This window comes from Misgurnus anguillicaudatus, chromosome 19 (assembly GCF_027580225.2).
Source record: "Misgurnus anguillicaudatus chromosome 19, ASM2758022v2, whole genome shotgun sequence".
Lineage (NCBI taxonomy): Eukaryota > Metazoa > Chordata > Actinopteri > Cypriniformes > Cobitidae > Misgurnus > Misgurnus anguillicaudatus.
Window position 1 is genome coordinate 25,418,229 of NC_073355.2, and position 15,390 is coordinate 25,433,618.

Here is a 15,390-nt window from a genome sequence, read left to right on the forward strand (position 1 = left end):
GAGTTGCTGGAAATGAACCGTCCTGTCATGTCAAGGTAACCAATATCACATGAATGTCTAGGTCAAACTCTAAAAATACCCTAGTAACACTTCTTTATTAATGCATTTTAAGGATAAAAACAGTATCAGGTGGTGGAAGCTTGAGACAATTACATTTGATATAATTACCTTTACATAAATTTTTGTGGCAGTTTATTTTTTAAAGCAAATCCTTCAATACTTCAAAAAACAGAAATAAAATACACTACAATACAGGGTTGGCATATCTATAAACTCTATTCAAATCAGTCTAAAAAACTGATTTATGTTGCAAATGTGTGACCCTGCCATAGCTGAAAACCCACACTGCAAAATCAAACAAGTCAATTCAACCTACTATTTTAAGTTTTGACGTTTATAAGTTATAAATTGACATAACTTATAAAAACAAGTTGAAATTGTTTAACTTTATTTAAGTTAAAGTACAGTGGCTAAAGTCGTTTTTTTGTGTGAAATATATAATCTTGGTATCTTTGATATTGACTGAGTAAGGCCATATCAAAGATGTAATTCAAACTTGATGCTTGTTTTTATAAGTTATGTCAACTTATCACAGGTCAAAACTTAAAATAGTAGGTTTAATTGACTTACAAAAGTTATTATTATTATTGTCAAATTTGTTTGCAGTAACTAATGGTTAATCAAATGGTTCTGTGATTTTGTGCAGTGACCAAGACATGTCATCACCCCATTCAACTTGTGAGTGTCTTTCTTGTAATCGAGAGCTAAATTTAGTTCCCACAACCTCTTCACGCACATGCTTGATACAGGCCACCTCTTTAATGACCACTGTTTAATGTTTGGTGACCATTTTCCCTTTACACCAGAGAGTCCAAAGCTCAGGTGGTGCCCAGTGACTGGCCATCTGAGTGAACGAATAAAAGGAGCAGATGTAGCTTTGTGCAGCTCATCTTTTGGTTGAGAATGTGGATATAATGTTGCCAAAAACCTGAAAATAAGATGACAAGATTTTTCAGCAACTTGTGCCTGTTAAGATAAACATTTTTTTCCCAAAGACCGACAACTTAAAATAACAATGGATGTCTTGTATGGTTATGAGATAAGCAGTACTTTATACCTGCAGATGAATTATAGTCATGCTCAGGGCTGGTTTGCACTTGTGTCTACCGTAGCAGACCTGCGTACAACTTTTCTATTCTTTTTCCCTATCTGGTTTCACCTGCAAACAGCAGTGGGAGTAAAGCTGGTCTGGGTTGCCGTAGTAGGAGACTGGTTCAATTTGGTCCTCAAGTGGTAAGTGACAATTTATTACAGTATTAAATACGTTGTATTTTTTATTAATTTCTTTTATATTACAATTATGACACTGGATCACAAAACCAGGTATATTCGAACAGGTATATTTGTAGCAATAGCCAGCAATGCACTGTATGGGTCAAAATAATCCATTTTTATGCCAAAAATCATTAGAATATTAAGAAAAGATCAGGTTTTTCAAATTTACAATATTATAATATATTATATATTAATATTATGATATTATGAATATTATGATATTATTTTGTAAATGTTTATATTTACATATTTTGTAAATTTACAAGATATTTTCTACAGTAATTATCAAAACATTTATTTATCATGTTGCTAAGAACTTTATCTGGACAACTTTAAAGACTAGTTTCTCAATATTAAAAAAATTTTTTGCACCCTCAGATTCCAGATTTTCAAATAGTTGTATCTCGGCCAAATATTGTCCTGTAAGATCTATAAATCAATTGAAAACGTTGTTATTTTTTTAGCATTCAGATGGTGTATAAATCTTAATTTAAAAAAATTGACCTTTTGTGGTCCGGGGTCATATATTTAAGATTTTTTATATATTATAAAGGCAAACAATTGTTTGGAATAATTCCAAGTGGACGTTGCAATATCTTGTTTAAATCTAAGAGTAACATAGGGCATTTATCTCCAGCAATTAAGCAGGAGCATTTTCTTAATCAGACTTATTTATTGAATTACTAAACAGGCTCATGTTTGGGGAGCGTCCTTATTGGTGGGTTAAAGAAACTGTTTATTATGGCAACTTAACTGTACCACAAATCAAACAGTTCCCAATGACCTGTGAGACAGGCCCTGGTGAGTCATGTTTCTCATTATAGTTATATACAGTAGACTTACACACTGAATCAAAAGCAGATTTCACCGCAGGTTCTGTCTGTTTTTGTAGGAAGTCCATCTGGTCATGCAATGGGAGCTGCAGGAGTTCATTATGCCATGGTTACCTCACTGCTGCCATTTTTGCAGGGAGATGACCCCTTGAAAAGATGGTGAGGGGTTCTGTTCTGCAGCTTTCTAATCCACACTTACTAGTACTTATATGGATTACTTCCTAAGAGGTCTAGTATAAAATGAATGCATAAAACCTTCTTCAATCTCACATAAAGTCTTCCAAATTTAACTGAGAGTTCAAGAGGAAGGAAGGAAATTTGTGGACTTGATCTGGGAGTAGTAAAAAAATGCTAAAAGATAATGTGACACACTCCAATCAACGGAAATACCTCATTAGTTACGAAGTAGTCAACTTATTTATCTTAGCAGCTCTGCTTTATCTCCATAAACAAGCTGTGGTTTGTAAACACACAGTGTATTGTGGGTAGATGTGTTACTGATGAGAATATTACTGACACAATTATTATTAGACCCTCAATAAAACATCTCACTGTGATTTGGGATCGAATAGATGAGTTTAAAAAACACAAATTAGTCCATAAAAAACAAGTTAAGAACATTTACAAATGAATGAATTATCAAATAGCAGTTTGTGTCCAAAGACACAAGTTATGCAACAATAAAACTAAAACCTTTTAAGAATGAAAGTATAGATTATCACATTTATTGTTTTCTCCCTTTGCATTAGGTGCTTGCAGGGCCTTCTTTGGACTCTGTTCTGGTGTGTGCAGGTGTGTGTCAGTCTCTCTCGAGTCTTTATTGCTGCTCACTTTCCACATCAGGTTATTGCTGGTGTTGTTACAGGTTAGTTGGCAAACATGTTTCTTATTTCACATATTTCTCATAAGTGCATCTTAAGCTTCTATTCACTTTAAATAGCCACTGGAAATAATTTGCAGATGATACCTCATTTGTAATATTAATGGCCCCTGATCTGGATGCATCATTAGTAATGGCTCACTTTTATCTTTACCCAAACAGGAATTGCTGTGGCCAAAGCTTTTAACAGAGTTTCCTGGATCTACTCAGCAAGTTTGAAGGATTATATGCAAACCATCCTCTGTCTGTTATTTGTTGCCCTGGGGCTTTATGTCCTGTTGGACGCTGTCTCAATAAACCCATACTGGAGCCTAATAAAGGCACAGAAGTGGTGCATTCAGTCTGAATGGGTCCATCTCGATACTACACCGTTTGCTGGCCTCCTGCGCAACGCTGGTGCTCTGTTTGGCCTAGGGCTGAGTCTTAATTTGCCTAGTCAGGGTGACATGGAAAAACATAAGAGTGGTGAAAACAGCGTCATCTACAGGTTGACTTGTACTGCAGCAACATTGCCAATCTTGAGTCTCATAGACTCGTTTAGATTACCTACAAGCACTCGTGCTGTATTTTACTTACTGTCCTTCTGTAAAAGTGCTACAATACCTCTGACAACAATTACTGTTGTACCTTACTGCATAAGTGCATTAGCGAATGTATACCAGAGAATAAAACTGCATTAAATCTTTGAGATTTCAATAGGTCTGTACTTCAAAATGAATTTGCTTGCATGTTACAAGTTTCAATGGATTTAATATAACTGGGTATTTTTCAGATTAAGGGCCAAATTGGGTTGCTGCAATTTTCAAAATAAAAATTCCAAATTTGACAAATTGGTATACATCAAATTATCAGTCCTCAAGTCAGGAGCAACGGTATGAGCTTGGTTGAGACCATAAGATAAGGGAATTTCTGATTTTTTTGCCAATTTCTTAACTATGTCAAGTAAATGTGTCTTTACCATCACATCATCCAATATATGTAAAAAAGAAAACTTAAATGATAAATCAGTGCTTTTAAAACATTTAGTGGTTTCACATGTAATCTAATTTATCTTGAACTTAATGAGATTTTTACATGCAAGATGAATTATAGTCATTTACGTATCTAAATTTCTGATTCATCAATCTACCCTGGCTTGGAATCTTAGCTTATTTTAAGTGAATGCCATATATCAAAACTTTTTAGTACGTTGTCAGAAATGTATAATTGTAGGATGCTTTTGTTATTTATACATTATTTATTGGCAAAAATATGTATTGCGCTGGTAATGACTGTGCTGGTAACTATATTTTTGTCAAAAAAACTAGCCCTACTAGCTAAGATGATGACTAAGCAAGTGTAGCTAGCTTTCTACATGTAATGTACACCATTTTTACTATTAAAGTGATAAAAATATTTTTAAAATGTTTAAAAATACAGAAATACAACATATATGGTAATGAAGCTATAATAAGTATACATGCCCAACACAAAGAATAAAGAGACATCAAGGCATCAGTCTTGCAGCTTGAAAACCAGGTGATCCACTATGTCATTAGATTATCATGGCTATCAAATAAACTTTTGATGAAAAAACAGTGGGAAAGTCCCTTTATGCAGAGCATGTTGGTAATGACAGCTAAACCATGGGCAAAATAAAGTACAAAATGCATATATATGCTTAATCTGTGCATGTAGTTTATAAGTTCAAGTAACATTTAATTCATATGCATATATTTTTTATTAATTTGTTATAAATAATGTTTGAAATATGGAACGACATGTGAAAACTCTGGTGAACGACAACACCAAAACATCAATATTGTACCACAAAACACCAATAAAATGTGATAAAATTATTAGTAAGAGCGGCCATAAAAAGTCTATTTATTAGCATCTATTTATTTATTATTAAATTTATTAGATTTGATTCGTTTTTAATAGAATTGCACCCTGGGGACATAAGTAGGCCCGAATTCTGGGAAATACCCAACTACTTTGTTTTGCAAAGTTGATTAATTTATGTTTTTCAGTTAAACAAATGCAAATACAATATAATTAAATGGACTGACCACCTTTACATGATGTTTCTCTTTTTCTCTTTTTTTTTTTTTTGCTTTGGCCTGAGAATAAACCTAAAGAAGAACAGCAGACATTAACACGAAAATTCATGTAATGACATCGAAAGCAATGTTATGATTTAGTGTGTTACACGTGCGTTTAACGGAACAAAAGTTTAAGAATGTAAGTGTTAATTTGGGGACAAACGCTGACGCAAAGCTTAAATATACAAAGGCGGTGATTTTCTTGTAAAAAACAACACTGTAGGGGCGCCATCTAGTGACCGGACTATTGCAGTTGCAGCAACACTGCATGTTGGTAAAAAGGTTTTTATAGGATTAACTTTTGTATACAATATAAAACAAGAATGCTAAAAAAATAAATAATATTTTTTTGTTTAAAATAATCGTTATTTCTTCATGTTTGTAATTTTTATTAAAAGACCTTTAGATTAAAATGTTCCACCGGAAGTGCTGAAGAGTGTAAACAGAAGCGCGCAGTCATGACCTGTGACAGTCTGCGATGAGGCACTAGTCTTTCACTGTACACTTTTCCTGTGATGCATGCCTGTCATATTCAACCTGTGGCCGCGTTATTTTATGTAACTGCATGAGGAAATAAGGCAGATATTAAAATTCCGAATCGACTGCCGGAAGGTTGAATTACTGTGAAAGGCGCGATGCCTCGGCGGAAGGTAGGACTGCATCTTTCAGGCCAGCTGCGCATGTTTATATAGCACCTGTGCTCAGCATCCCGGACTTTCACCTGCTCCCCTCAAACAAAACTCAGGTGTTTGCTTGCTGGATGCCCATTCTAAAGTCTACTCTACACAAATACTTTCTATTACTTTGTTGAAGGTTTTACAGTTTTTGTTGTAATTACCAGAATGTGTATGATGTTTTCGCATGTTGAATCACCCACTAAGAATATAAAAGCATCTAACCCAGTGGATATTTTTTATTTATTGTACACTCATTTTTACATTAAGTGTATATTGAGGCCACCGCTCAATGAATAATATCGTCTACCGTAGTTTTTGTGTGATTCTTTGTCTATCCATTAAGAATTGTATTGGGTCATTGAGCTAGATCTTGGTGTGTTTTTGGACATTTAGAGACATGCTGGCAGTAGCTCAGATGGTACGGAGGATTCAGACTTTTCTGCTGAGCATACAGACAGCTCAGAGAGTGACGCCCATACAGTTAGAAACACGCGCCTCACTCGCTCCTCAACTAGACTCATCTGCCACTTAAAAGGTACGATACTGATACCGTGAATTACATTTACATTATCACGCATATTACACATGTTTGGCCAATGAGCAAATCATTTGACACGAAGTACTGATGTGAAAAGTTTTATTACCTCAGTTGTAAAAAACATGCAGAGGTTTTTTATATTTCTTGACATCGTAAAATACATAAAATGCATTATATAATCTCTAAAGTTCAGTTATACTGTTATAACAGCTTCAGTCTTGTAGAAAGAATGCTTTGCATTTAAACAAATTCCTTAAAAATTTTTACCATAGTTTACCTATTAGCTCAGCTCTCTCCAGGCAGAGATAGAAGGGCTATGGCTGGAGTAATGGGGAATACGAGCCTCCACCGTCACCGTACTAAGGGAAGCAGATATGCGAGCAGAAGAGAGGGCAGTAGGGGCAGAGGACATGGATGAGGGCGGAAGAGAGGACAAGGCAATAGACCTGGCACCTAATAGGGCAGGTGACAAAATAAAAATCAGCAAGGCTTAACAGGACACAACTAGACTGCTATTTGAGACAGGCTTTAACAAGCAGCGCTAGCAACACTGTCTAACACAAGAAGACAAAAACAAGGGCAATATATAGGGAAATAAATGAGGAGGTAATGAGGGCGGACAGCTGAGGGACATGAACTAATAATGAGATAATTAGCAAGGGACGGGAGGGCAGGGTGGACACCACAATGACAGCAGAGAGCATGGGTAGGCAGTCAAAACAAAGGCCATGTGCTCCAGGACAACAAACACAGGACGACTAGGGAAGAAATGACACAGAGTAATGAGTGACATGACAGACTAGTCCAGTACGATTCTGTTCACACGGTTTACACTTTTCCGTAAATGTGGTTGTGAGACCGGCCACAGATTTATCACAATTTGTGGTAAAGCTATGGTAGTACAAACTGTGATCAGTCCGTGGTAGGCTACTTAACATTATAATAACCCATTATGAAAATTATCCATGGCTTTACTACAAATGAATTAAAATGGCAACCTTGAAATGACCTGAAGAAAACAACAGTGACTTCTTTTTCAAAAAGCACATGATGCGAAGCTCGTCACAACATGTATTTAGCTCGTCATGTCAAAATATGTGTTCGGTGCGTCATGTGAAACATGTACATTGTGCGTCTTGTCAAAATAAGTGCCTGCTGCACACGCATCCAAAGGGCTTATGATTAAAGAGACACTCGTGATTGCCAGTTTAGAGTCAAGTAAGTGTCTTGGGAGTATTTTATAAACGTGAGCGTCTCTTTTATTATAAACCATTTCGATGCGTGTGCTGCAGGCACGTATTTTGACAAGACACGTGATGCACATATGTTCATATATTTTGTTTTTGCAACAAACATACCATGCGCCCCTCGAAAGAGCAGTCATCACTGGTTAGAAGTAAGCATACAAATAGCAATCCAAAAAACATGATTACTACACTTTAACTTTAATAACACTATGGTAAATAAATTTTTAAGGGAAACCATGGTTTATTTTTGATTCATCTTAAAATGAACAAACAAACACATTTGAGCTTTGTTTGTAGATTCCAGTCCTGTGAGAAACACTGCCCCTGCGTCAGAGGAGGTGGTGAACTTTTCCACCCGCCGCGTGACTCGTAGTCAACAGCAGGGGGCGACAGTCTCGCCCAAGAAATATCCTCTGCGGCAGAGTCGCTCCTCGGGTTCAGACACTGAGCAACAAGGGGAGATTTCAGAGAGAGGTAGGAGTAAATCATGTGGTCCCTCACTCATGCCTTTTCTTGTTTCAGTATCTTCATGCTCTTTCTTGTTTTTGTCCTTCATTTATGTAGATCATAAGCTGTGTCCCAGTTATGCCATTTTCATAGTACTTTAATAGGACATAAAAAATTCTGTATTATTTATGTTACTCTATGTCTATTTTTTTTCTTTTTGTCATATCCTGTGGCATGCATTTTTATGCACGCCCATTTGTTTTTCATTAAGCAGACAAATTCACCCTAAAATTGTTAACTAATAAACAGTTTTTTCTAAATAGTCACTCAAGCTATTTTAACAAGATCAATAATCAATTAATAATAGTTCATATACTGTATACATAACCTAAAATGTATCATATGAAAACATCTAAAGCTACTGTATACCCTTACTTTAACCTTTTGTTTTACAATGTTTTTATTTTCTCTTCTGCTGTAGTTGCAGTTATCATTTTAATTTTATCCAACTGCTTATAGACTTAATACATTCATTATGTTGATCACGCAGACATCAAACAAAGTGTAGACCACGATGAATCTCCACCCAGAACTCCCACAGGCAACACTGCTTCCTCTGAGTCTGACATTGACATGTCCAGCCCGAATGTGTCTCATGATGAGAGCCTGGCAAAGGAGCTGTCACTCAAAGAATCTGGCCTTGCCCACCGGCCCAAACGAAGGCGCTTTCATGAGAGTTATAACTTTAACATGAAGTGCCCCACACCGGGCTGTAACTCACTTGGTAACTGGAGTCAATATCTTTTCTTTTATACAATAAGTGTTCTTTAATAATGTGTTTAGTAGACTTATATTTTTATCTGCAGACTTAAAACAGAATATCATCAATGCTTGAATATTTTCAATTCAAACTTGTTAATCTTTCAGGGCATTTAACAGGGAAACATGAAAGGCATTTTTCAATATCTGGATGTCCGCTGTACCGTAACCTTTCAGCAGATGAGTGTAAGGTAATGCTAACTAGCCTACTTTAGCCAGATTAGAGATATTATGATATTTTTTAAAGCAACAAGGTTTTAACAAAGAAACCTTTTGCTCAGGTGAAGGTAAGCTCTCGGGACAAACATGTGGAGGAGAGGACGCTATCACAACGCCAGGATGAGAACCGACATTCCGCTCGGCAGCAGGTATAACACCAAACTACATATTTAGCATGTCTTCACTATTAAAATTGGTTGTGGCCCTAATTATGCTACAGGTTTGCTCTTACTTCATGTTAAATTATATGTAATAATGTACTCACATTCTCTGAGTTAACCTTCCTCCAGGCCCAAGCAGAGCGACAGCTACGGTATAAGGAAAAAGTGACAGAGATGAGGAGAAAAAGAAGTTCTGTTCCATTAAAAGAGCAAAAGGAGAAGTACACGGTGAGTATTTTTTCCTACACTATTAATGGATGTATACATCAGTGTATTTATTTATCTAGGGTCCTGTTTACACTTGATGGAAGGTCTCATTGACATTGTACTGAATAGTTTTTCTATCTTTGTTATTCCAGGAACCAAGGCAGACACATGGCAGCAGTTGGGAACCTTTGCTGGAAAACATTACAAGTGACTATGACCTGGAGCTCTTTAGAAAAGCCCAGGCACGTGCCTCGGATGATCTTGTAAGAGAGAAAACTCATCATATTTTCTCCCTGTTTCTTTCTCCTTTCTCAAGAGTCTGTAAAATGGCAGCCAGGGTGACTGCTCTTACCCCTGGATTCTGGGTTGTTTGATGGCTTACGCTGGACTCGTTGTAGTTTCTACCTTTCTACATTTCTCATCCATGGCATATCAGTGTCACACCAAACTAACATACAATATTTGTCCTTTCATACCAACTTTTCTTAAAAGAACAGTTCGTCCGAACATTTTAATTGTGTCCATATTTACTTACACATTTGCTCAATACACATATTTACACAATTGCTACTTAGCTCTTAACTTGAAATGTCAAAGCACCATAAAAACACCACATTTCTGTTTCCCACAAACCTACAGTATTGTTCAAAAGTTTAGGGTCACTTATAGCACAATAGAAAACGTAACAAACTATAAGAATTATGTCAAGACTAAGGCATCTAAAATCAATCAAACGATGTATACTTTAGGGCAGGGGTTGTCAAACTGGGTCCCACAGAAGGTTTCAAGGGTTCCCCAGAAAATGTCAAGAGAAAACAGACAAAGCAAAATTGTGAAAGTCTATGCGTAGCCAATGATTTGTAAACAGTTTTTTGTCTTAATAATATCACCATTACTATTTATCTAACTCAGTTTAAATGTTTCTTTATAAAAATGTATAAATATATATAAAGTACTGTGCAAAAGTCTTAGGCCACCTACACAAGCTTTGTTGTTTTGGCAAAGTTTTAGTGTCCATCCATATTTGTTTTTCACTCTTTTTTAAGACACAAACAATATAATACAGGAAATATGTACACAAAACAATTTTCAGAACTAAATGTGTCTTCTTCAGGCATCAGTCAGTATTTAGTGAGACCTCTCTTGGCACGAAACACATCTTGAGCTTTTTTTAAGGAGACTGAAGTCATTTGATTAGAATTAGAAATTAGGATTTCATTTAGGTTTAAGAGATCCTGCAGCTGCTTGCTATTGCTCAGCTTATACTTTTTTTACAGTTTTTAATACTACATACACATTTCCTGTATTTTCTGGTTGTATTCTATTAAAGAGACTGAGAAATAACTATATATGATCACTATAAAATTGCAAAAACAACATATCTGATGGTAGCATGGTGGCCTAAGACTTTTGCACACACTGTGGGAGAATTCTGTAGAAGTTTGCAGCTGGGTTGCCGGTAAGTTGCCGTGGATTTGAGTTTATGTTGTTTACTGGCAACATTTTGTTCAGGGTTGAATGAACATTAAACGTTTACAGGTCTTTGTCTTTGCAGAGTAGAACTGGGAAAGCAGCATCAAGCGGGACATTCTGCGAAACAAAATCTGAAGCAAAAAGCAGAAAAAGGTTGATGATGATTTCTGGTTTCCGGAGTGCTTTGCATGAGGCTGTTGTTTTATGGTTTTGTTCTGTGGAGATCAGGTCTTGTTTATATTTAAAATGTATTTAACTTTGAACAAACTTTTGCCAGTAAATAACATAAATTTAAATCTACGGTAATTTACCGGCAACCCAGCTGCAATAACACTGTAATTTCTATGGATTTTTTTGCAGTGCAGTAGTTTATATTTTAGGAAAGGGGTCCCTCACTAAAGGTTTATCATATGTGGGGCTCCCTGCCATCAAAAAGTTTAAAAACCCCTGCTTTACGGTCTTTAAAGTAGTCACCCTTTGTCTAGATTTACAAAAACCATACTCTTTGCAAAATTGTACTCTTGCTGTTTTTTTCTTGAGGTTTCACCCTAGGAAGATTTTTAAGCTTTATAAAATTGTTTAAAATTAAGAAATTATTGCAAAATGATCTTTTTGTCTAATATTTAAACATACAAATTTTCAATTGTGTTTGAACTATTCTTTTAAGATAAAAAATCGATATTCTATCCCATTACATACACCTATTTATTTTCTTCAGTGGATTTTATTTTGTTTACTACCTTTAATTTCCACATTCATCACATTAAATCCACAAAGTCTGAAAAAAACCTCTCGATAAATCTTATGCTACTTTATTCACCCATCTTACATTGTATGCTTTAGGGTTTGTAACGTTTATGTACCATTATTTCCTTCAGTCAGACCTGTGTTTCTTTCACCCCCGTTGGTCCTTGCAGGAAAAGCTCCAGGGACAGGTCACAGAGGGTGGGAACATGATAAAGACCATTGTGTTTGGCCGCTATGAGCTGGATACCTGGTACCACTCGCCATACCCTGAGGAGTATGCCCGACTCGGTCGTCTCTACATGTGCGAGTTCTGCCTCAAATACATGAAGAGTCAGACCATACTGCGACGTCACATGGTAACTCGACACATCTTTCATGATCAGTTTTGGGTACATTAACCAGGAACTATTCAAAATTCTGTGATAACGCCTGGGTCGTTATTTTATTACTGTTAATATGAAATGCATGACATTTAACAGTGTAACATTTCAGGAATGTATAAACATGTAAATGCATTACTCTCTCATACCACTTGCAATCAGGCCAAATGTGTTTGGAAACATCCACCAGGTGACGAGATTTACAGAAAAGGGGCTATATCTGTTTTTGAAGTGGACGGCAAGAAGAACAAGGTAGAAGTTTCAGTATTTGATCTTAAATTGGATATCGAAAGGAGGAAACATTGACTTAATTTGCACTCCGCGAGCAATTGAGCTTAAATAAGTTACGTTTGCCATTTGCAGATTTATTGCCAAAACCTTTGCCTCTTAGCCAAGCTCTTCCTGGACCACAAAACGTTGTATTATGATGTGGAGCCTTTCCTCTTTTATGTGATGACTGAAGCTGACAGTACTGGCTGTCACCTTGTAGGATACTTTTCCAAGGTAAGTGATTGAATTTAATCCAGTCATTAACAAGCTTTAATTATCTTGCAAGTGATCATTTTGTGATGTCGAAAGATAATCCGAACCTATCTGGATTTTAGGAAAAGAATTCATTTCTGAACTACAATGTCTCCTGCATCCTGACCATGCCACAATATATGAGACAGGGTTATGGCAAGATGCTTATTGATTTCAGTGAGTGCAGCAGATCTTTGTAAACTTTCTATTAATTTTATATATCATTGATATGTGTGAGCTCAAACAAAGCACTGGTTTTGCAAAGAGGTCAATTAGCTCTTTCCGTCTTGTGATAAATACTACACGCACTTACCTGTTTTAACTCATTGTATGCCTGATACATTTACAGGCTATCTGCTGTCAAAAGTTGAAGAGAAGGTTGGCTCTCCTGAGCGTCCTCTCTCTGACCTAGGCCTCATAAGCTATAGGAGCTACTGGAAAGAAGTGCTGTTACGCTACCTTCACAACTTCCAGGGCAAAGAAATCTCTATTAAGGGTGCGTATTGTTAAGTACAATGCATCTTTCATATGTGTTTATTTTGTGATTGTCCTTATTGTTTTTATTCTATTATAAATGAACTCTTGCAAACAGAAATCAGTCAAGAAACGGCTGTCAATCCTGTAGACATCGTCAGCACTTTACAGTCACTCCAAATGCTAAAGTATTGGAAAGGGAAGCACTTGATTTTAAAAAGACAGGTATGCGTGTAGTGAAACACGATATTTAGGTCACATGAACCAGTAAATGTATTTTCATGTAATTTTATAGTTTTTGTTGCTTTCGCCTAATTTTTAGGATCTGATTGATGATTGGAAAACCAAAGACACAAAACGTGGAAGCAGCAAGACTATTGACCCTACGGCCCTGAAGTGGAGCCCACCTAAAGGAACATAAGAAATCTCATCAGCATGCTCTTTGCTGTAGTTTAGCAGGTGTTGGTCACCATTAGAATAGCAAATCATATGGGAAACTGTCTTCGTTTTTGTTACAGTAGGTAAGGTTACAATCCTAACTGTATTGAATTAAACACTTGTCACATAGTGTGGTTAGACTGTAAGTTACAAGTAGTTGTACTTTAACCCTGCCACTCTTGTTTTTAAACACTGTTAGCATCATAGAAACACAGACCTGCTGCTGCATACAAGAACTTACAACCTATTTTATCCACCAGCTTATCAAATCGTTTGAAGGAGAGTACCATTGTTTGTTTTACTGTTTAATGTCACAGTAAAAAAGCATGCTTTTCAATGCTGCATCACTTAATTTTAAAGAATTGACTTTATGACTGTTGAATATTTATTTGAACAGGCCATTACAATGTTACACAATTGATGGCATAAGAAAATTTAGTATGTGAGCTCAGCACGATATGTACGGAAGGGATTCTGCTCATGTTTGCCTATTTTGATTGGGTCCCTGACTTTTTTTATCCTTTGAACCAGATATGTATTTACATCCATAGTTTTAACCAAAGTCATTGCACTTAAAATATATATTTTAATACAATCATTAGCTCAAGTGAGAGTAAAACTTTAATTTGTATTATTCTAAGAGAGACATTTTAGTGAATTTGATATAGTATCCCATCAGGCCTTCAATGAAATAACCTGTGGCAGCTTCACTAGGTTTATAGCATGCTTTGGCTATGTTGCAGTTCAGGTTGCCAGTTGTGTTATTTGTAAGCAACCAGATTAGCTTGTTTTAGCTAATAGGATTTCTTCTAATGCACTTCGCATAGTGGCTTAACTGTCATATGAAATGCCGAAATGTGTTGCACTTGCTTCTGTATCCATCCAACAAAATAAATTTGGTCACTGGTTAAACCTGTCTTGTTCTCCGAGTTAATTCAGTAACTTATACTACATAGCTTTTTTATTTTTGAATCAAACATATTCAACACTGTTTTACATTAGAGAAAAAATAATTAAATAAAAACACGGAAATACTTGCATACATTAATACATTTAGCAGCTTTCTTGTTTATCAGATTCTAAATAGAATTTAGGTATTGCTTAACTTCTAATAGAAAAATACAGAATAATGGTTTATAATCTCCATATTTACATTTATGTATACTAAACTTTGCCAACAAAAGTAACATATTTATCAAATAATATTCCTTATATAAAGGAGATATCATAAGATATTTTTTTTTCAAAACAAAGTTTAAAGCTGGGCAGAATATGAAGTCTAACAAAAGAGCACAAATCTAACCAAAAATGATTTGAATAAGGAAAACTCCAAAATAAATGAAATAATGTTTCTGTATGTTTACCACAAAAAGTACAAAACATGTCAATGTCACATTTAAATCTATTTACAAGGAAATATTTACTGGGTTAACATTTATGAATGAGTTTATAAGAGATTTATTTAACTTTATTTGTTAATAAATATTTGTGAGGCAATTTCCAAATGTTATGCCATATCAAACCATCAACACGGCTATTCCAAAAACTTATTATAGGAGGTCTAGATTCAACATCCCTTTGAAAAAGAGTGCGAACCTGTCGATTATCATGTTTAACAGAGGAAGAAGGAAAACAAAGTCGACCAATAGCAGTGTCAGCGGGATTCAAATATTGCAAAGAGGTTTGGGGAGATGTATTCTTACAAAGCATTTTAACACAGAGGGGACAGCATCCATGACTATAGCATATTCTTTAGGAGTAGCAAACAAAAACTGTTGAAAAAATTACAATGAAACCATAGAAATGGAGTAAGTAGCAACAAATTAGTCAGTTGTAATTACAAAATACCACTTTCAATTTTATTAAACATTAAGAAACAGAACCCTGCATTTATTGGTCGTGGCCTAAT

At 35.6% G+C, this 15,390-nt stretch overlaps 2 protein-coding genes across 3 annotated transcripts; both read left to right on the top strand.

Annotated features, from left to right (window-relative positions):
• The first annotated feature begins 977 nt into the window (after window positions 1-977).
• Window positions 978-3,734, top strand: g6pc1b (glucose-6-phosphatase catalytic subunit 1b). The gene is made up of 5 exons (XM_055180276.2): window positions 978-1,293; window positions 2,027-2,136; window positions 2,228-2,327; window positions 2,918-3,033; window positions 3,211-3,734. The coding sequence occupies exons 1-5, from the start codon at window positions 1,076-1,078 to the stop codon at window positions 3,726-3,728; spliced, it is 1,062 nt and encodes a 353-aa protein (XP_055036251.2). The 5' UTR covers window positions 978-1,075; the 3' UTR covers window positions 3,729-3,734.
• A 1,828-nt stretch (window positions 3,735-5,562) lies between these two features.
• Window positions 5,563-14,397, top strand: kat7a (K(lysine) acetyltransferase 7a). 2 transcript variants are annotated; one of them, XM_055193804.2, is made up of 15 exons: window positions 5,563-5,782; window positions 6,203-6,344; window positions 7,892-8,068; window positions 8,592-8,825; window positions 8,969-9,051; window positions 9,142-9,228; window positions 9,370-9,468; window positions 9,600-9,710; window positions 11,838-12,023; window positions 12,210-12,299; window positions 12,411-12,551; window positions 12,653-12,746; window positions 12,919-13,065; window positions 13,162-13,268; window positions 13,366-14,397. In XM_055193804.2, exons 1-15 carry the CDS (start codon window positions 5,768-5,770, stop codon window positions 13,462-13,464), a joined length of 1,812 nt encoding a protein of 603 aa, XP_055049779.1. In that variant the 5' UTR covers window positions 5,563-5,767; the 3' UTR covers window positions 13,465-14,397. The 2 variants fall into 2 exon arrangements, with proteins under 2 accessions (XP_055049779.1, XP_055049780.1); XM_055193805.2 differs by having other exon boundaries at window positions 9,600-9,689.
• The last annotated feature ends 993 nt before the right edge of the window (window positions 14,398-15,390 follow it).

Excerpts from the sequence above, each read along its gene's own strand:
- kat7a (XM_055193804.2), top strand. Across the intron at positions 12,300-12,410 it reads TGGACGGCAAGAAGAACAAG|ATTTATTGCCAAAACCTTTG; the intron begins GTAGAAGTTTCA and ends TGCCATTTGCAG. Across the intron at positions 13,269-13,365 it reads ACTTGATTTTAAAAAGACAG|GATCTGATTGATGATTGGAA; the intron begins GTATGCGTGTAG and ends CCTAATTTTTAG.
- g6pc1b (XM_055180276.2), top strand. The coding sequence starts at position 1,076 with ATGGATGTCTTGTATGGTTATGAGATAAGCAGTACTTTATACCTGCAG. Across the intron at positions 1,294-2,026 it reads TTCAATTTGGTCCTCAAGTG|GCTCATGTTTGGGGAGCGTC; the intron begins GTAAGTGACAAT and ends ATTACTAAACAG. Across the intron at positions 3,034-3,210 it reads TATTGCTGGTGTTGTTACAG|GAATTGCTGTGGCCAAAGCT; the intron begins GTTAGTTGGCAA and ends TTACCCAAACAG.